Source organism: Pseudophryne corroboree, chromosome 1 (assembly GCF_028390025.1).
Source record: "Pseudophryne corroboree isolate aPseCor3 chromosome 1, aPseCor3.hap2, whole genome shotgun sequence".
In the NCBI taxonomy this organism is placed as follows: Eukaryota; Metazoa; Chordata; class Amphibia; order Anura; family Myobatrachidae; genus Pseudophryne; species Pseudophryne corroboree.
The window spans coordinates 628,751,113-628,772,430 of record NC_086444.1 but is presented as its reverse complement, the minus strand read 5'-3'; the positions used below and the strand labels follow the sequence as shown (position 1 = coordinate 628,772,430).

The 21,318-nt window shown below is 48.5% G+C and overlaps 1 protein-coding gene across 8 annotated transcripts in view; it reads right to left on the bottom strand.

The window, feature by feature from the left end:
- Positions 1 to 21,318, bottom strand: part of EPS15L1 (epidermal growth factor receptor pathway substrate 15 like 1) — a 411,806-nt gene that overhangs the window by 157,082 nt on the left and 233,406 nt on the right. For all 8 annotated transcript variants that reach the window (XM_063914522.1, XM_063914523.1, XM_063914524.1 and 5 more), the window contains 3 exons: positions 14,859 to 14,988; positions 14,592 to 14,740; positions 8,240 to 8,300 (listed from right to left, as the gene is read on the bottom strand). In XM_063914522.1, coding sequence (XP_063770592.1) covers positions 8,240 to 8,300; positions 14,592 to 14,740; positions 14,859 to 14,988 — 340 coding nt within the window. The remainder of the gene's footprint in view (positions 1 to 8,239; positions 8,301 to 14,591; positions 14,741 to 14,858; positions 14,989 to 21,318) is intronic.

The window sequence follows — 21,318 nt, the reverse complement described above, 5'->3', positions numbered from 1 at the left end:
CTCTGGCGGGAAAGGGTATAAAGCCAATAACTTCTTTGAAATTAGCATTTTTTTATCGGGGGCAACCCACGCTTCATCACACACCTCATTTAATTCTTCTGATTCAGGAAAAACTATAGGTAGTTTTTTCACACCCCACATAATACCCTGTTTAGTGGTACCTGTAGTATCAGCTATATGTAACGCCTCCTTCATTGCCAAAATCATATAACGTGTGGCCCTACTGGAAAATACGGTTGATTCGTCACCGTCACCACTGGAATCAGTGCCTGTGTCTGGGTCTGTGTCGACCGACTGAGGCAAAGGGCGTTTTACAGCCCCTGACGGTGTTTGAGGCGCCTGGACAGGCACTAATTGATTGTCCGGCCGTCTCATGTCGTCAAACGACTGCTTTAGCGTGTTGACACTATCCCGTAATTCCATAAATAAAGGCATCCATTCTGGTGTCGACCCCCTAGGAGGTGACATCCCCATATTTGGCAATTGCTCCGCCTCCACACCAATATCGTCCTCATACATGTCGACACACGCGTACCGACACACAGCAGACACACAGGGAATGCTCTAAACGAAGACAGGACCCCACTAGCCCTTTGGGGAGACAGAGGGAGAGTCTGCCAGCACACACCAAAAGCGCTATATATGACAGGGATAGCCTTATAATAAGTGCTCCCTATATAGCTGCTTTAAATATATATAATGCCACAATTTTGCCCCCCCTCTCTTGTTTTACCCTGTTTCTGTAGTGCAGTGCAGGGGAGAGACTGGGAGCCTTCCTGACCAGCGGAGCTGTGAGAGGAAAATGGCGCCGTGTGCTGAGGAGATAGGCCCCGCCCCTTTTTCGGCGGGCTCGTCTCCCGCTCTTCAATGGATTCAGGCAGGGGTTAAATATCTCCATATAGCCCCCGGAGGCTATATGTGAGGTATTTTATGCCTAAAAAAGGTTTCTCATTGCTGCCCAGGGCGCCCCCCCCCCAGCGCCCTGCACCCTCAGTGACTGCCGTGTGAAGTGTGCTGGGAGCAATGGCGCACAGCTGCAGTGCTGTGCGCTACCTTAAGAAGACTGAGGAGTCTTCTGCCGCCGATTCTGGACCATCTTCTGTCTTCAGCATCTGCAAGGGGGCCGGCGGCGCGGCTCCGGTGACCCATCCAGGCTGTACCTGTGATCGTCCCTCTGGAGCTTGATGTCCAGTAGCCAAGAAGCCAATCCATCCTGCACGCAGGTGAGTTGACTCCTTCTCCCCTAAGTCCCTCGCTGCAGTGATCCTGTTGCCAGCAGGAATCACTGTAAAATAAAAAACTTAGCTAAACTTTTTCTAAGCAGCTCTTTAGGAGAGCCACCTAGATTGCACCCTTCTCGGCCGGGCACAAAAACCTAACTGAGGCTTGGAGGAGGGTCATAGGGGGAGGAGCCAGTACACACCACATGGTTAAAAGCTTTACTTTTTGTGCCCTGTCTCCTGCGGAGCCGCTATTCCCCATGGTCCTTTCAGGAACCCCAGCATCCACTAGGACGATAGAGAAAAGAATTTACTTACCGATAATTCTATTTCTCATAGTCCGTAGTGGATGCTGGGAACTCCGTAAGGACCATGGGGAATAGCGGCTCCGCAGGAGACTGGGCACAAAAGTAAAAGCTTTAGGACTACCTGGTGTGCACTGGCTCCTCCCCCTATGACCCTCCTCCAAGCCTCAGTTAGGATACTGTGCCCGGACGAGCGTACACAATAAGGAAGGATTTTGAATCCCGGGTAAGACTCATACCAGCCACACCAATCACACCGTACAACCTGTGATCTGAACCCAGTTAACAGCATGATAACAGAGGAGCCTCTGAAAAGATGGCTCACAACAATAATAACCCGATTTTTGTAACAATAACTATGTACAAGTATTGCAGACAATCCGCACTTGGGATGGGCGCCCAGCATCCACTACGGACTATGAGAAATAGAATTATCGGTAAGTAAATTCTTATTTTCTCTGACGTCCTAGTGGATGCTGGGAACTCCGTAAGGACCATGGGGATTATACCAAAGCTCCCAAACGGGCGGGAGAGTGCGGATGACTCTGCAGCACCGAATGAGAGAACTCCAGGTCCTCCTCAGCCAGGGTATCAAATTTGTAGAATTTAGCAAACGTGTTTGCCCCTGACCAAGTAGCTGCTCGGCAAAGTTGTAAAGCCGAGACCCCTCGGGCAGCCGCCCAAGATGAGCCCACTTTCCTTGTGAAATGGGCTTTTACAGATTTTGGCTGTGGCAGGCCTGCCACAGAATGTGCAAGCTGAATTGTACTACAAATCCAACGAGCAATAGTCTGCTTAGAAGCAGGAGCACCCAGCTTGTTGGGTGCATACAGGATAAACAGCGAGTCAGATTTTCTGACTCCAGCCGTCCTGGAAACATATATTTTCAGGGCCCTGACTACGTCCAGCAACTTGGAGTCCTCCAAGTCCCTAGTAGCCGCAGGTACCACAATAGGCTGGTTCAAGTGAAACGCTGAAACCACCTTAGGGAGAAATTGAGGACGAGTCCTCAATTCTGCCCTGTCCGTATGAAAAATTAGGTAAGGGCTTTTATAGGATAAAGCCGCCAATTCTGAGACACGCCTGGCTGAAGCCAGGGCTAACAGCATTACCACTTTCCATGTGAGATATTTTAAGTCCACAGTGGTGAGTGGTTCAAACCAATGTGATTTTAGGAACCCCAAAACTACATTGAGATCCCAAGGTGCCACTGGAGGCACAAAAGGAGGCTGTATATGCAGTACCCCCTTGACAAACGTCTGAACTTCAGGAACTGAAGCCAGTTCTTTCTGGAAGAACATCGACAGGGCCGAAATTTGAACCTTAATGGACCCTAATTTTAGGCCCATAGACAGTCCTGTTTGCAGGAAATGCAGGAAACGACCCAGTTGAAATTCCTCTGTAGGGGCCTTCCTGGCCTCACACCACGCAACATATTTACGCCAAATACGGTGATAATGTTGCACGGTTACATCCTTCCTGGCTTTGATCAGGGTAGGGATGACTTCATCCGGAATGCCTTTTTCCTTCAGGATCCGGCGTTCAACCGCCATGCCGTCAAACGCAGCCGCGGTAAGTCTTGGAACAGACAGGGTCCCTGCTGGAGCAGGTCCTTTCTTAGAGGTAGAGGCCACGGGTCCTCCGTGAGCATCTCTTGAAGTTCCGGGTACCAAGTCCTTCTTGGCCAATCCGGAGCCACGAGTATAGTCCTTACTCCTCTCCTTCTTATGATTCTCAGTACCTTGGGTATGAGAGGCAGAGGAGGGAACACATACACTGACTGGTACACCCACGGTGTTACCAGAGCGTCCACAGCTATTGCCTGAGGGTCCCTTGACCTGGCGCAATATCTGTCTAGTTTTTTGTTGAGGCGGGACGCCATCATGTCCACCTTTGGTTTTTCCCAACGGTTCACAATCATGTGGAAGACTTCTGGGTGAAGTCCCCACTCCCCCGGGTGGAGGTCGTGTCTGCTGAGGAAGTCTGCTTCCCAGTTGTCCACTCCCGGAATGAACACTGCTGACAGTGCTATCACATGATTCTCCGCCCAGCGAAGAATCCTTGCAACTTCTGCCATTGCCCTCCTGCTTCTTGTGCCGCCCTGTCTGTTTACGTGGGCAACTGCCGTGATGTTGTCCGACTGGATCAACACCGGCTGACCCTGAAGCAGAGGCCTCGCTTGACTTAGGGCATTGTAAATGGCCCTTAGTTCCAGGATATTTATGTGAAATGACGTTTCCATGCTTGACCACAAGCCCTGGAAATTTCTTCCCTGTGTGACTGCTCCCCAGCCTCTCAGGCTGGCATCCGTGGTCACCAGGACCCAGTCCTGAATGCCGAATCTGCGGCCCTCTAGAAGATGAGCACTCTGCAACCACCACAGGAGAGACACCCTTGTCCTTGGAGACAGGGTTATCTGCTGATGCATCTGAAGATGCGATCCGGACCATTTGTCCAGCAGATCCCACTGAAAAGTTCTTGCGTGGAATCTGCCGAATGGAATCGCTTCGTAAGAAGCCACCATTTTTCCCAGGACCCTTGTGCATTGATGCACTGACACTTGGCCTGGTTTTAGGAGGTTCCTGACTAGCTCGGATAACTCCCTGGCTTTCTCCTCCGGGAGAAACACCTTTTTCTGGACTGTGTCCAGAATCATTCCTAGGAACAGCAGACGTGTCGTCGGAATCAGCTGCGATTTTGGAATATTTAGAATCCACCCGTGCTGTCGTAGTACTACTTGAGATAGTGCTACTCTGACCTCTAACTGTTCCCTGGACCTTGCCCTTATCAGGAGATCGTCCAAGTAAGGGATAATTAAGACGCCTTTTCTTCGAAGAAGAATCATCATTTCGGCCATTACCTTGGTAAAGACCCGGGGTGCCGTGGACAATCCAAACGGCAGCGTCTGAAACTGATAGTGACAGTTCTGTACCACAAACCTGAGGTACCCTTGGTGAGAAGGGCAAATTGGGACATGGAGGTAAGCATCCTTGATGTCCAGAGACACCATATAGTCCCCTTCTTCCAGGTTCGCTATCACTGCTCTGAGTGACTCCATCTTGAATTTGAACCTTTGTATTTAAGTGTTCAAGGATTTCAGATTTAAAATAGGTCTTACCGAGCCGTCCAGCTTCGGTACCACAAACAGCGTGGAATAATACCCCTTTCCCTGTTGTAGGAGGGGTACCTTGATTATCACCTGCTGGGAATACAGCTTGTGAATGGCTTCCAATACCGCCTCCCTGTCGGACGGAGACGTTGGTAAAGCAGACTTCAGGAACCGGCGAGGGGGAGACGTCTCGAATTCCAATTTGTACCCCTGAGATACTACCTGCAGGATCCAGGGGTCCACTTGCGAGTGAGCCCACTGCGTGCTGAAATTCTTGAGACGACCCCCCACCGTACCTGAGTCCGCTTGTAAGGCCCCAGCGTCATGCTGAGGACTTGGCAGAAGCGGGGGAGGGCTTCTGTTCCTGGGAAGAGGCTGCCTGCTGCAGTCTTTTTCCCCTTCCTCTGCCCCGGGGCAGATATGAGTGGCCTTCTGCCCGCTTGCCCTTATGGGGACGAAAGGACTGAGTCTGAAAAGACGGTGTCTTTTTCTGCTGAGAGGTGACCTGGGGTAAAAAGGTGGATTTCCCAGCCGTTGCCGTGGCCACCAGGTCCGATAGACCGACCCCACATAACTCCTCCCCTTTATACGGCAATACTTCCATATGCCGTTTGGAATCCGCATCACCTGACCACTGTCGGTCCATAACCCTCTTCTGGCAGAAATGGACAGCGCACTTACTCTTGATGCCAGAGTGCAAATATCCCTCTGTGCATCTCGCATATATAGAAATGCATCCTTTAAATGCTCTATAGTCAATAATATACTGTCCCTGTCCAGGGTATCAATATTTTCAGTCAGGGAATCCGACCAAGCCACCCCAGCACTGCACATCCAGGCTGAGGCGATTGCTGGTCGCAGTATAACACCAGTATGTGTGTATATACTTTTTAGGATATTTTCCAGCTTCCTATCAGCTGGCTCCTTGAGGGCGGCCGTATCAGGAGACGGTAACGCCACTTGTTTTGATAAGCGTGTGAGCGCCTTATCTACCCTAGGGGGTGTTTCCCAACGCGCCCTAACCTCTGGCGGGAAAGGGTATAATGCCAATAATTTTTTAGAAATTAGCAGTTTTTTATCGGGGGAAACCCACGCTTCATCACACACCTCATTTAATTCATCTGATTCAGGAAAAACTACGGGTAGTTTTTTCACACCCCACATAATACCCCTTTTTGTGGTACTTGTAGTATCAGAAATGTTCAAAACCTCCTTCATTGCCGTGATCATGTAACGTGTGGCCCTACTGGAAAATACGTTTGTTTCCTCACCGTCGACACTGGAGTCAGTGTCCGTGTCTGGGTCTGTGTCGACCATCTGAGGTAACGGGCGCTTTAGAGCCCCTGACGGTGTTTGAGACGCCTGGACAGATACTAACTGATTTGCCGGCTGTCTCATGTCGTCAACAGTCTTTTGTAAAGTGCTGACGCTATCACGTAATTCCTTCCATAAGACCATCCAGTCAGGTGTCGACTCCCTAGGGGGTGACATCACTATTACAGGCAATTGCTCCGCCTCCATACCATTTTCCTCCTCATACATGTCGACACAACGTACCGACACACAGCGCACACACAGGGAATGCTCTGATAGAGGACAGGACCCCACTAGCCCTTTGGGGAGACAGAGGGAGAGTTTGCCAGCACACACCAGAGCGCTATATATATACAGGGATAACCTTATATAAGTGTTTTTCCCTTATAGCTGCTGTATTGATTAATCTGCCAAATTAGTGCCCCCCCTCTCTTGTTTTACCCTGTTTCTGTAGTGCAGGACTGCAGGGGAGAGCCAGGGAGCTACCCTCCAACGGAGCTGTGAGGGAAAATGGCGCTTGTGTGCTGAGGAGATAGGCTCCGCCCCCTTCTCGGCGGCCTTTCTCCCGCTTTTTTAAGGAAAAACTGGCAGGGGTTAAATGCATCCATATAGCCCAGGAGCTATATGTGATGTATTTTTTGCCATCTAAGGTGTTTTTATTGCGTCTCAGGGCGCCCCCCCCCAGCGCCCTGCACCCTCAGTGACCGGAGTGTGAAGTGTGCTGAGAGCAATGGCGCACAGCTGCGGTGCTGTGCGCTACCTTATTGAAGACAGGACGTCTTCTGCCGCCGATTTCCCGGACCTCTTCAGTCTTCTGGCTCTGTAAGGGGGGCGGCGGCGCGGCTCTGGGACCCATCCATGGCTGGGCCTGTGATCGTCCCTCTGGAGCTAATGTCCAGTAGCCTAAGAAGCCCAATCCACTCTGCACGCAGGTGAGTTCGCTTCTTCTCTCCTTAGTCCCTCGGTGCAGTGAACCTGTTGCCAGCAGAACTCACTGAAAATAAAAAACCTATACTTAAACTTTTTCACTAAGCAGCTCAGGAGAGCCACCTAGTGTGCACCCTTCTAGTTCGGGCACAAAAATCTAACTGAGGCTTGGAGGAGGGTCATAGGGGGAGGAGCCAGTGCACACCAGGTAGTCCTAAAGCTTTTACTTTTGTGCCCAGTCTCCTGCGGAGCCGCTATTCCCCATGGTCCTTACGGAGTTCCCAGCATCCACTAGGACGTCAGAGAAAGAAAAATAGCTATAAAGTTATATTATTGAGTATTGACTAATGTGATAACATGCACCATGATCTCACAACATTTTACGGTTCCTAATCATGTGCATAAATATATGCCTGTCCTACTGCATTACGTTTTCCAGCACCCAGTAAAACAGCAGTTGTATGCAGAAAGGGAGTCAATTTATGAGTGAGTACAACTTTCACAAGTAGGCACACTTGTACAAATACACATGCGCCATTCAAGTTTCAGTGAGTAAACTACTCTGACAATCTCCAAAGGGACAGTGTTTACAAATTACCATAGGTTACCTCCTTGATATTAACAAGTAATAACCTTTCAAAAAAGCCTGGCTTACAGCAGGCATGGGCAACCCTTGGAACAAGTGCCAAAGGTGGCACTGAGAATGTTTCCAGTAGCTTCTGCAGGGTCTGTCCCTTTCCTACACGTGCTAAGCTGCTCCTCGTCCTTGCCTCACAGCGGAGCCTTTTTGCTGCTGTAGATCATTCCTAAATTAGAGAATCAAAGTGTGTCACACATACCCAGCGAAGCCTTGATCAAAGAACAGCATGGTATTCTGTAAATACTCAACCTATTCTGAGCCAACTAGACCGTTTTAGAGCCCATATACTGTATTACATTTGTAAATATCTGTATATGTTGTAATGTTCTTTGCTTGCAATGTTAAACATCTGGCACCAAGAGAATGTTGACTACCCTTGTCATAGAAAAATAAATAAATAAATAAATATATATAGATAGATGTAGATATATATATATATATATATATATATATATATTTTTTTTTTTTTAAAGAAATAGGTCATATTTTTATATATCATTTCCTTAAAAAAATAATAATAATAAAAATAAAAAAGCCAATTTCTGTTTTTAATACACAGTATAATTTCATATTTGAAATACACTATTGTTATTCCTTGTAGGGAGTGATTCACATTTGGAAGTCTCTGTTTTATGGACATTTTAATTTTGTAATATAGTACTCGTCAGTGCTACTACACTCTAGGAAGATGTAAACATACTTTTAGTTATCGGAGTCCACTCACCTGGTTCTTTCTTTGGAAGTGTTGAAGAGGAGAAAGGATCTCTGCTATCAAAAGGATCCGACTGTGGAATAATACAAAAATGCTTACAAAAGAACTGAGAAATCTCATTAAAGTCTGCATACATTACTACACATGAACTACCATGGAAAATAAGAGAACAATATGTCAGGACTAGGTGGAGTTCTACTCAAACCTGACAGAAAATGGGAAAAGACTAATTGTATGTCTTTAGTATACAAAATTTCCAGGTCCACAAAACAAAGAGAAATGTGCGAGTTGGTGCCAAAGAGACTATCCTAGTTTGCGGCCTGGAGACAAATATGGGCCTAATTCAGAGTTGTTCGCAGCAGCAAATTTGTTAGCAGTTGGGCAAAACCATGTGCACTGCAGAGGGGGCAGATGTAACATGTGCAGAGAGTGTTAGATTTGGGTGGGGTGTGTTCAAACTGAAATCTTAATTGCAGTGTAAAAATAGGATTTTAATTACCTACCGGTAAATCACTTTCTCGTAGTCTGTAGAGGATACTGGGGTTCCATTTAGTATCATGGGTATAGACAGGTCACCTAGGAGCCATGGGCACTTTAAGAATTTGATAGTGTGGGCTGGCTCCTCCCTCTATGCCCCTCCTACCAGACTCAGTCTAGGAAACTGTGCCCGAAGACACGGACATACTTTGGGAGGATAGATAAAGACAGTGGTGAGATTCCGAACCAGCACACACAAAACAGAGGAAAGCTATGCTAACCCAACAGCTGAACCAACAATACTGAACTAAGTAAAAGTCCAGGAAGAACAAAGCACCGGGCGGGCGCACAGTATCCTCTACGGACTACGAGAAAAGGATTTACCGGTAGGTAATTAAAATCCTATTTTCTCTTACGTCCTAGAGGATACTGGGTTCCATTTAGTACCATGGAGATGTACCAAAGCTCCAAAACCGGGTGGGAGAGTGCCGAGGTACCTGCAGAACTGCTTGACCAAACTGAAGGTCCTCAGAGGCCAAAGTATTAAACTTAGCAAACATGTTCGAACCAGACCAACTAGTCGCTCGGCAGAGCTGCAAAGCCGAGACACCCCGGGCAGCCGCCCAGGAAGAACCCACCGACCTAGTAGAGTGGGCCTGTACAGATTTTGGAACCAGCAAACTGGCTGTGGAATAAGCATGCAGGATAGTGAGCCTGATCCAGCGTGCAATTGTCTGCTTTGAAGCAGGACATCCAATTTTATTGGGATCATAAAGAACGAACAGCTAGTCGGATTTTCTGTGACGAGCTGTCCTCTTTACGTATACCTTCAAAGCTCTCACAACATCCAAAGACTTTGAAGTAGCAGAAGTGTCGGTGATAACCGGAACCACAATAGGTTGGTTTATGTGAAACGCAGACACCACCTTAGGAAGAAATTGCTGATGAGTTCTGAGTTCAGTTCTGTCCTCATGGAAAATTAAATAGGGGCTCTTGTAAGACAAAGCCCCCAGCTTCGACACACGTCTTGCTGAAGCCAAGGCTAACAGTGTGACGGTCTTCCACGTAAGATATTTTACGTCCAACTCCTGTAAAGGTTTAAACCAGTCCGATTGGAGGAACTACAGCACCAAATTGAGATCCCAAGGTGCCGTGGGAGGCAAAAAGGGAGGTTGGATGTGCAGAACACCTTTCAAAAACATTTGGACCTCAGGGAGAGAAGCCAATTGTTTTTGAAAGAAAATGGAGAAGGCCGAAATCTGGACTTTTATGGAGCCCAGACGTAGGCCCACATCCACACCTGCCTGCAGAAAAAGCAGGAAACATCCCAGATGAAATTCCACCGCAGAATAAGTTATGCTCTCACACCAAGAGACATTTTTCTTCCAAATGCGGTGGTAATGTTTAGACGTTACCCCCATCCTAGCTTGGATCATAGTCGGGATAACTTTGTTAGGGATCCCTCTTCTGGCTACAATCAGCCGTTCAACTTCCATGTGATCAAATGTAGCTGCGGTGTCATCAAACGTAGCTGCGGTAAGTCCTGATAGACGAACGGGCCCTGTTGCAGAAGATCCTTGCGAAGAGATAGAGGCCACGGATCTTCGAGGAGCATCTCCAGAAGGTCCGCATACCAGGCCCTTCTGGGCCAGTCCGGAGCAATGAGTATTGCTTGAACCTTTTCCCTTTTTATTCTCTTGAGAATTCTTGGGATCAGAGGAAGTGGAGGAAACACGTACACCATCTGATAGACCCATGGAGTCATCAGAGCGTCCACCGCCATTGCCTGTGGGTCTCTCAACCTGGAACAATACTGCTTGAGCTTCTTGTTGAGACGAGAGGCCATGATGTTGATTTGTGGATATCCCCACCGACGTGTCAAGCACCTGAACACTTCCAGGTGAAGGCCCTACTCCCCCAGGTGCAGGTCGTGTCTGCTGAGGAAGTCTGCTTCCCAGTTGTCTACTCCCGAAAATGAAGACCGCTGACAACGCCACAGCGTTTTTTTCTGCCTAGAGGAGAATTTTTGACACCTCTGACATTGCTGCTCTGCTTTTCGTTACGCCCTATCGTTTTATGTACGTCACTGCTGTCACATTGTCCGACTGGACGTGAATGGCCCGATCGTGAAGAAGGTAAGGGGCCTGCAGACGGGCGTTGTATATGGCCCTGCGTTCCAGAATGTTGATTGGAAGGATGACTTCCTGACTTGACCATCTTCCTTGAAACTGCACCCCAACCTCTGAGACTTACGTCCGTGGTTAACAGGATCCAGTCCTGAATTCCGAACCTCCAAACCTCGATGAGGTGAGAAATCTGTAGCCACCACAGAAGGGAGATCCTGGCTTTTGGCGACAGACTGATCCTCTGGTGCATGTGAAGATGCGATCCGGACCATTTGTCCAACAGATCGAGCTGGTAGGGTCTTGCGTGAAACCTTCCGCATTGAAGTGCCTCGTAAGAGGCCACCATTTTCCCCAGAAGGCGAATGCATAGATGCACCGATATCCGGGTTGGCTTCAGGACATTGCGAACCATGGACTGGATTACCAGTACCTTTTCAAACGGAAGGAACCCTTTCTACTACTCCATGTCCATTATCATTCCCAGGAATGGGAGCCTCCGTGTTGGCTCTAAGTGAGATTTTGGAAGGTTCAGAATCCACCCGTGATCCTTGAGAAGTTTGGTTGAGAGACCAATGCTGTCCAGCAATCTCTCCCTGGACGGCGCCTTTAACAGAAGATCATCCAGGTATGGGATTATGTTCACACCCTGCTTGCGGAGTATAAACATCATCTCTGCCACCACTTTGGTGAACACCCTCGGTGCGGTGGAGAGACCAAATGGTAGGGCCTGGAACTGGTAGTGACAGTCCTGCAGTGCAAACCGTAGATAAGCCTGATGAGGCGGCCAGATCGGCATGTGAAGGTACGCATCCTTGATATCCAGATACACTAGGAATTCCCCTTCCTCCAGACCTGAGATCCCCGCTCTCAGAGACTCCATCTTGAACTTGAACACTCTTAAGAACGGGTTTAAGGACTTGAGGTTCAGAATTGGTCGTACTGAACCGTCCGGTTTCGGTACTACAAACAAGTTGGAATAGTACCCCTTGTTGTGCAGATGAGGTGGAATTGGAACAATGACTTGAGTCTGTACCAGTTTTTGGATGGCCTGCTGTAAAGTTATACTTGCCTCTTGTGAAGCTGGTAAGCCTGATTTGAAGTATCTGTGAGGTGGGAGCTTTGATCTCCAGTCTGTAGCCCTGGGAAATAAGATCTATGACCCAGGGATCCTGGCACGAACTTGACCAGATTTGATTGAAGAATTTTAGTCAAACTCTCACCTGACAGTCCTCCAGGCATCGTGGTCCACAGTCATGCAGAAGGCTTTGTTCCCGAGCACCTGCAGTTGCTAGTTTGCGTGGTTTACCTCTTCTGCCTCTGGAGGCCGTAGAAGCACCTCTGGATATTCCCTTAAACTTGGCTGTCCAAAAGGACTGTAAATTTGAAGCTGAATAAGCTTTCCGGGCTGGGGGAGCTGTGGAAGGAAGATACGTAGACTTACCCACAGTACCTTTGGAGAATAATTTGTCTAGTTCATCTCCAAACAAGGCTTCACCTGTGAATGGTAGGCCTTCCACGCCTTTCCTGGAGTCTGCATCAGCAGTCCACTGGCGTAGCCACAAGCCCCTGCGTGCTGACACTGCCACAGCGGTGGTGCGTGCATTAAGCAAACCAATCTCTTTTATGGCTTACACCATAAAGTTCGCAGAGTGCTGTATATGCTGCAGGAGTAAAACAACATCCCCCCTAGACAAGGAATCTAACCCCTCAATTAGGTTACCTGCCCATTTAGCAATGGCTTTGTGATCCACACACATGCAATAGTGGGTCTCTGGGCACCCAGCTGTGTACAATGATTTACGATCAGCCGTATCTTTTAGGGAGGCTCCACCTGGGACAGCCAATACAAATTTTCGTGACAGCCTAGAGACTGATGCGTCCACGATCGCTGAATTTTCCCATTTTTTCCAATCCTCCAGAGGAAAAGGAAAAGATGAGAGCAACCTCTTAGGGATTTGAAATTTCTTATCAGGATTAACCCACAATTCTTAAAACAGGGTATTCAATTCCTTTGACGCAGGAAAAGTGACTGAGGACTTCTTTTTTACATTAAAATAAGATTCCTCATTCTCTTCTGACACCTTATCGGGAATATGCAGAACATCTCTGGTAGCCTCTATAAGAGGCTCTATTCCCTGCGACAAAGTAGCATACCCCCCCCCCCCTCCAAATCCACCTTACCCACCTCCATGTCGGTCCCATCAGAGTCAGACTGCAGAATATGGGTCATAGATCGTTTTTGCGGACAAATGGGAGGGGATTGAGACGCTGGTTTGGGGACTGAGTCTCTAGTCAGAAACTCATTCACAGTCTGTCTCTTTCCTTAATGGAATTAATCCACTCCGGTTCAGCCCCACTATTCTGGGAAGGTGCACTGCCTGAGTACCCAGTAGTGAGCCCCCTGGTGCAGAGGAACACTCCGCTGTACAGGTAATAAACTCTTTGGGGGAAATTCAATTGTTTGAAAAGTCGGTTGGGTGTCTAGTTTTTTCCTGTCTATTAGATAGGAAAAAATAGACACCCAACTGACTTTTCAAACAATTGAATATCCCCCATAATGTAAATGTGACAGCACACACAGGAAATGTTTAAGCACAATTAACCCACAAAGAGCCCTTCAGGGAGACACAGAGTTATTTGGAGTCAGCCCCCACTGCGCCCTTATCGCTAATGCCAATCTTAGCCGGGTCGCAGACTAAGTACCCTGATAGGGGACTTAGTACACTAATAATCGCTACCACCCTGCTATGACCCCCTGGTACCGCTGAGGTAATCTGGAATCACTCCGGAGGAGCAGCGCATCCCTGTCAGTCAGCGCCTGTGTGCACTGCAGAGGGAAAATGGCGCTCGTGAGCTGCTGGATCCGCTCATAGAGAAGGCCCCGCCCCTTCAATGGCGGGCGGTCTTCCCGCTTTTTTTATACTGGCTGAGTTTTTTTTTTTTTTATACTGGTGCTTAATATGGAGAGAAAACCGTTTATGGTTATTTTTGTCAGTGTGGGTACTGTGTACAGTGTACGGAGACGCAGCTGTGTATTGTGTCTGGAGATGCATTCCACACCGGTTAGAAGCTGTGCGTCTTTGTACTCTCATGCCGTCATAATGGCTGGCGACCCGCTAAGCGGGACGCCGGCTTAGTACTCACCACTCTTCATTCTTCTGGCTCTGTTAGGGGTGGTGGCGTGCTACGGGAATGTACGCTTACCGTGGTGGGGCTTGCAAATAGTTCCCTCAGGAGCTCAGTGTCCTGTCAGCGGGGAACGGGAACATTAACCCTTCAGGAGTTTGGGCCGTCCCCCCCCTAAGTCCCACGAAGCAGACAGGCTGGTGCCAACCAGCCCTGCCTGAAAATAACAAACATATAAAATAAATGCAGAAAACTCTTCAGGAGCTCCCATAAGCGTGACCGGCTCCCCCGGGCACATTTTCTAAACGGAGTCTGGTAGGAGAGCATAGAGGGAGGACCAAGCCCACACTATCAAATTCTTAAAGTGTCCATGGCTCCTAGTGGACCCGTCTATACCCATGGTACTAAATGGAACCCCAGTATCCTCTAGAACGTAAGAGAGAATAAAGGAGCCAGTACTTATCCTACACAGATACAAAGTAACCCACCCAAATCTAACTCTCTCTGCAAATGTTATATCTGCCCCCCCCTGCAGTGCACATGGTTTTGCCCAACTGCTAACAAATTTGCTGCTGCGATCAACTCTGAATTACCCCCTATGTACCTACATGAGCCAATGTAAAATAACATCTCACCTTTAGGGGCAATGTCATCGAATGGACATTATTCTTACTGAAGGGATCGGTAGAAAAAGGGTCACCTTTGCTGGGTTTATGAAATGGATCATCTGTAGTTGGGGCATGAAAGGGGTCACTTTCTTTAAATGGATCATCACCAAAAGGATCTGACGAACAAAAAGTTACTAATTAATAGTTATCATAGTTGATTTAACTCATCTTATTACTGCAGACAGACAAAACACAAAAAACATTGCTCTTTTGAACATACTGGTGTCTACTTACTGCTCTTGAAGGGATCAGCTCCTTTAAATGGATCAGAAATAAAAGGATCTTCTGTCTGGAATGGGTCTGAGTAAAGGTCCTGGTTGTTGTTGCTGTTAAACAATGGGGGTTTGTTCTTGAATGGATCATCCTGTGGAGTAGAAAATATAGGATTTTAATTACCTACCGGTAAATCCTTTTCTCGTAGTCTGTAGAGGATACTGGGGTCAACATTAGTAACATGGGGTATAGACGGGTCCACTAGGAGCCTTGGGCACTTTAAGAATTTGATAGTGTGGGCTGGCTCCTCCCTCTATGCTCCTCCTACCAGACTCAGTCTAGGAAACTGTGCCCGTGGAGACTGACACACTTTGAGAGAAGGATTCAGAAAAAGATAGTGGTGAGATTCGAACCAGCACACACAAAGAAGAAGAAAACCCATGTTAATACAACATGAACATGAACAGCAACAGTTGATCCAACAATAATACTTAACCAAGTAGCCCTGCAGGAAACACGAAGCACTGGGCAGGTGGCCAGTATCCTCTACGGAATACGAGAAAAGGATTTACAGGTAGGTAATTAAAATCCTATTTTTGCTTACGTCCTAGAGGATACTGTGGTCCACATTAGTACCATGGGGATGTACCAAAGCTTCCAAACCGGGTGGGAGGGTGCCGAGGTTCTTGCAGAACTTATTGACCAAACTGAAGGGCCTCAGAGGCCAAGGTATCGAACTCGTAGAACTTACCAAACGCATTCTAACCAGACCAAGTAGCTGCTCTGCAGAGCCGAGACACCCCGGGCAGCCGCCCAGGAAGAACACACCGACCGAGTAGAGTGGGCATGAACTGATTTAGTAAACGGCAAAACTGCCGTACAGTAAACATGCTGGATAGTCAGCGTGATCCAGCGAGCAATAGACTGCTTAAAAGCAGGACACCAAACTTTCTTGGGATCATAGAGCACAAACAGCGAGTCCGATTTTCAGTGACGAGCTGTCCGTTTGACATAGATTCTCAAAGCCCCCACAACATCCAGGGACTTTGAAGTAGAAGAGGTGTCAGTAAGCACCGGAACCACAATAGGTTGGTTGATGTGAAACGCAGACACCACCTTTGGAAGAAATTGCTGATGAATTCTGAGTTCAGCTCTATCCTCATGAAAAATCATATAGGGGTTCTTGTGAGACTAGGCCCCCAGTTCCGAAACACGCCGTGCCGAAGCCAAGGCCAACAGTGTGACGGTTTTTCATGTAAGAAACTTTACATCCACCTCCTGTAAAGGCTCAAACCAATCCGACTGCAGAAAATGCAACACCATGTTAAGATCTCAAGGTGCCGTGGGGGGAACAAACGGTGGTTGGATGTGCAGAACTCCTTTCAAGAAGGTCTGAACTTCAGGAAGGGATGCCAACGGTTTCTGGAAGAAAATGGACAAGGCCGAAATCTGGACCTTTATGGAGCCCAGACGCAGACCCACATCCATATCAGACTGCAGAAAAAGCAGAAAACGACCCAGCTGAAATTCTACCGCAGGTATATTTCTTGTTCTCACACCAAGAGATGTATTTTCTCCAAATCCGGTGGTAATGTTTATACGTTACCCCTTTCCTGGTTTGGATCAAGGTAAGAATTACCTTGTCCGGAATCCCTTTCCGGGCAAGAATTTGACGCTCAACCTCCATGCCGTCAAACGTAGCCGCAGAAAGTCGTGATAGAGGAATGGCCCCTGTTGTAGAAGATCCTCCCGAAGGAGGGTCCTACAGAAGTAGTTCCAGTAGATCTGTATACCAAGCCCTTCTTGGCCAATCCAGAGCAATGAGTATTGCTTGAACCCTTTTCCCTTTTTATTCTTTTCAGAATTCTTGGGCTCAACTGAAGTGGTGGAAAGACACACCATCTGGTAGACCCACGGACTCACCAGAGCCTCCAGCGCCTGTCTCTTGACCTGGAGCAATACCGCTGGAGCTTCTTATTGAGACGGGAGGCCATCATGTCGATCTGTGGAATTCCCCACCGTTGTGTCAAGCACCGGAACACCTCCGAGTGAAGGCCCCACTCTCCCGGGTAAAGGTCGTGTCTGCTGAAGAAGTCTGCTTCCCAGTTGTCCACTCCTGGAATGAAGATTGCGGACAGCGCTACAGCATGTCCCTCTGACCAGAGGAGAATCCTTGTCACCTCCGACATTGCTGCTCTGCTCTTCGTTCCGCCCTGTCGGTTTATGTACGTCACCCCCGTCACATTGTCTGACTGAACCTGGATGACTCGATTTTGAAGAAGATGAGACGCCTTCCGAAGGGCGTCGTATATTGCCCTTAATTCCAAAAAGTTTATTGGAAGAATGGCTTCCTGACTTGTCCATCTTCCTTGGAAGCGTTCCCTTTGGGTGACTGCTCCCCGCCCTCTGAGGCTTGCATCCATGGTTGGCAGAATCCAATTATGAATCCCGAATCTTCGGCCCTCGGTTAGGTGAGAAGTCTGTAGCCACCACAGAAGAGAAATCCTGGCTCTTGGGGACAGAGGGATCCTCTGGTGCATGTGTAGATGCGATCCGGACCATCTGTCCAGAAGATCCAGGTGGAAGGGTCTTGCGTGAAACCTTCCGTACTGCAGTGCCTCGTAAGAGGTTACCATCTTTCCCAGGAAGCGAATGCACAGATGTACCGATATCCAGGGCGGCCGCAGGACGACCCTTGCCATTGACTGAATTACCAGTGCCTTTTCCAGAGGAAGGAACAACTTCTGTACCTCCGTATCCAGGATCATTCCTAGGAGCGGAAGACTCAGTGTTGGTTCCAGGTGAGATTTTGGCAGATTCAGAATCCACCAGTGATCCTGTAGTCGTGTGGTGAGGGCAATGCCGTGTAACTACCTTTCCCTGGACGGTGCTTTTATCAGTAGATTGTCCAGGTACGGTATTATGTTCACTCCCTGTTTGCGGAGGAGAAACATCATCTCCGCTATAACCTTGGTAAACACCCTTGGTGACGTGAAGAGCCCAAAGGGCAGGGCCTGGAACTGGTAGTGACAGTCCTGCAACGCAAACCTTAGATAAGCATGATGAGGCGGCCAAATCAGAATATGAAGGCACGCATCCTTGATATCCAGAGACACCAGGAATTCTCCCTCCTCCAGACCTTAGATCACCGCTCTCAGCGACTCCATCTTGAATTTGAATACCCTTAAATACGGGTTCAGTGACTTTCGGTTTAAAATGGGTCTTACCGAAATATCCGGTTTCAGTACCATAAACAGGTTGGAATAGAAACCCTTGTTTTGTAGGTGAAGTGGAACTGAAACAATGACCTGAGTCTGTACCAGTTTTTGAATTGCTGCTTGTAAGGTCATACTTGGTTCGGGTGAAGCTGGTAAGCCGGATTTGAAGAATCTGTGAGGTGGGAGTTCCTGAAACTCCAGTCTGTAGCCCTGGACCCATGGATCCAGGCATGAGGTGGTCCATACGTGACTGAAATATCATAACCGGGCTCCCACCTGCCTGTTGACCAAGCAGTGCGGTCCACCGTCAAGCTGAAGGCTTTGCGAAAGCATAACCAGAGGTCTGATCCTGTGAGACTGTATTTGCAGGTTTTCTAGGCTTACCTCTAATTGCCCTTGAAGGCAGTAGAAGAGCCTTTGGCCTTACCTTTAAACTTTGCTGTCCGAAAGGACTGCAATGTTGGTGCAGAATAGGATTTTCTAGCCAGGGGAGCTGCGGAAAAAAAGATACGTAGACTTACCCGTCATAGCCTTGGATATTCACGTATCCAGTTCATCTCCAAAAAGTACTTTCCCTGTGAAGGGTAGGCTTTCCACGCCTTTCCTGGATTCCGCAGTCCACTGGCGTAGCCACAAGCCCCTACGTGCTGATACTGCCATGGCAGTAGTGCGCGCATTGAGCAATCCAATCTCCTTTATGGCCTCCACCATAAAGTTAGCAGAATCCTGTATATGCTGTAGGAGTAAAAATAAGAATTTACTCACCGGTAATTCTATTTCTCGTAGTCCGTAGTGGATGCTGGGAACTCCGTAAGGACCATGGGGAATAGACTGGCTCCGCAGGAGACTGGGCACTCTAAGAAAGAATTAGGACTACTGGTGTGCACTGGCTCCTCCCTCTATGCCCCTCCTCCAGACCTCAGTTAGGGAAACTGTGCCCGGAAGAGCTGACACTACAAGGAAAGGATTTGGAATCCCGGGTAAGACTCATACCAGCCACACCAATCACACCGTACAACTTGTGATAACTATACCCAGTTAACAGTATGAATAACAACTGAGCCTCACTGAACAGATGGCTCATAACAATAACCCTTTAGTTAAGCAATAACTATATACAAGTATTGCAGACAATCCGCACTTGGGACGGGCGCCCAGCATCCACTACGGACTACGAGAAATAGAATTACCGGTGAGTAAATTCTTATTTTCTCCGACGTCCTAGTGGATGCTGGGAACTCCGTAAGGACCATGGGGATTATACCAAAGCTCCCAAACGGGCGGGAGAGTGCGGATGACTCTGCAGCACAGAATGAGCAAACTCAAGGTCCTCCTCGGCCAGGGTATCAAACTTGTAGAATTTCGCAAACGTGTTTGATCCCGACCAGGTAGCAGCTCGGCAAAGTTGTAAAGCCGAGACCCCTCGGGCAGCCGCCCAAGAAGAGCCCACCTTCCTCGTGGAATGGGCTTTTACTGATTTAGGATGCGGCAGTCCAGCCACAGAATGTGCAAGTTGAATCGTGGAGCAGATCCAGCGAGCAATAGTCTGCTTAGAAGCAGGAGCACCCAGCATGTTGGGTGCATGCAGGATAAACAGCGAGTCAGTTTTTCTGACTCTAGCCGTCCTGGAAACATAGATTTTCAGGGCCCGGACTACGTCCAGCAGCTTGGAAGCCTCCAAGTCCCGAGTAGCCGCAGGCACCACAATAGGTTGGTTCAAATGAAACGCTGATACCACCTTAGGGAGAAATTGGGGACGAGTCCTCAATTTTGCCCTGTCCATATGGAAGATCAGATAGGGGCTTTTACAGGACAAAGCCGCCAATTCTGACACTCGCCTAGCCGAAGCCAAGGCCAAAAGCATGACCACTTTCCACGTGAGATATTTTAATTCCACGGTCTGAAGTGGCTCAAACCAATGTGATTTAGGAAATCCAACACAACGTTGAGATCCCAAGGTGCCACTGGGGGCACAAAAGGGGGCTGAATATGCAGCACTCCCTTAACAAACGTCTGAACTTCAGGCAGTGAAGCCAGTTCTTTTTGAAAGAAAATAGACAGGGCCGAAATCTGGACTTTAATGGATCCCAATTTTAGGCCCATAGTCACTCCTGACTGTAGGAAGTGCAGAAATCGACCCAGCTGAAATTCTTCTGTTGGGGCCTTCATAGCCTCACACCAAGCAACATATTTTCGCCATATGCGGTGATACTATTTTGCTGTCACATCCTTCCTAGCTTTTATCAGCGTAGGAATGACTTCAACCGGAATGTCCTTTTCCATCAGGATCCGGCGTTCAACCGCCATGCCGTCAAACGCAGCCGCGGTAAGTCTTGGAACAGACAGGGCCCCTGCTGTAGCAGGTCCTGTCTGAGAGGCAGAGGCCAAGGGTCCTCTGAGATCATTTCTTGTAGTTCCGGGTACCAAGTCCTTCTTGGCCAATCCGGAACGATGAGTATAGTTCTTACTCCTCTCTTTCTTATTATCCTCAGCACCTTTGGTATGAGAGGAAGAGGAGGGGACACATAAACCGACTGGTACACCCACGGTGTCACTAGAGCGTCCACAGCTATCGCCTGAGGGTCCCTTGACCTGGCGCAATATCTTTTTAGCTTTTTGTTGAGGCGGGACGCCATCATGTCCACCTGTGGCCTTTCCCAACGATGTACAATCAGCTGGAAGACTTCTGGATGAAGTCCCCACTCTCCCGGGTGGAGGTCGTGCCTGCTGAGGAAGTCTGCTTCCCAGTTGTCCACTCCCGGAATGAACACTGCTGACAGTGCTATCACGTGATTTTCCGCACATCGGAGAATCCTTGTGGCTTCTGCCATCGCCATCCTGCTTCTTGTGCCGCCCTGTCGGTTTACATGGGCGACCGCCGTGATGTTGTCTGACTGAATCAGCACCGGCTGGTTTTGAAGCAGGGGTCTTGCCTGACTTAGGGCATTGTAAATGGCCCTTAGTTCCAGAATATTTATGTGTAGGGAAGCCTCCTGACTCGACCATTGTCCTTGGAAGTTTCTTCCCTGAGTGACTGCCCCCCAACCTCGGAGGCTTGCATCCGTGGTCACCAGGACCCAGTCCTGTATGCCGAATCTGCGGCCCTCAAGAAGATGAGCACTCTGCAGCCACCACAGCAGAGACACCCTGGCCCTCGGGGACAGGGTGATCAGCCGATGCATCTGAAGATGCGATCCGGACCACTTGTCTAACAGATCCCACTGAAAGATCCTTGCATGGAACCTGCCGAATGGAATTGCCTC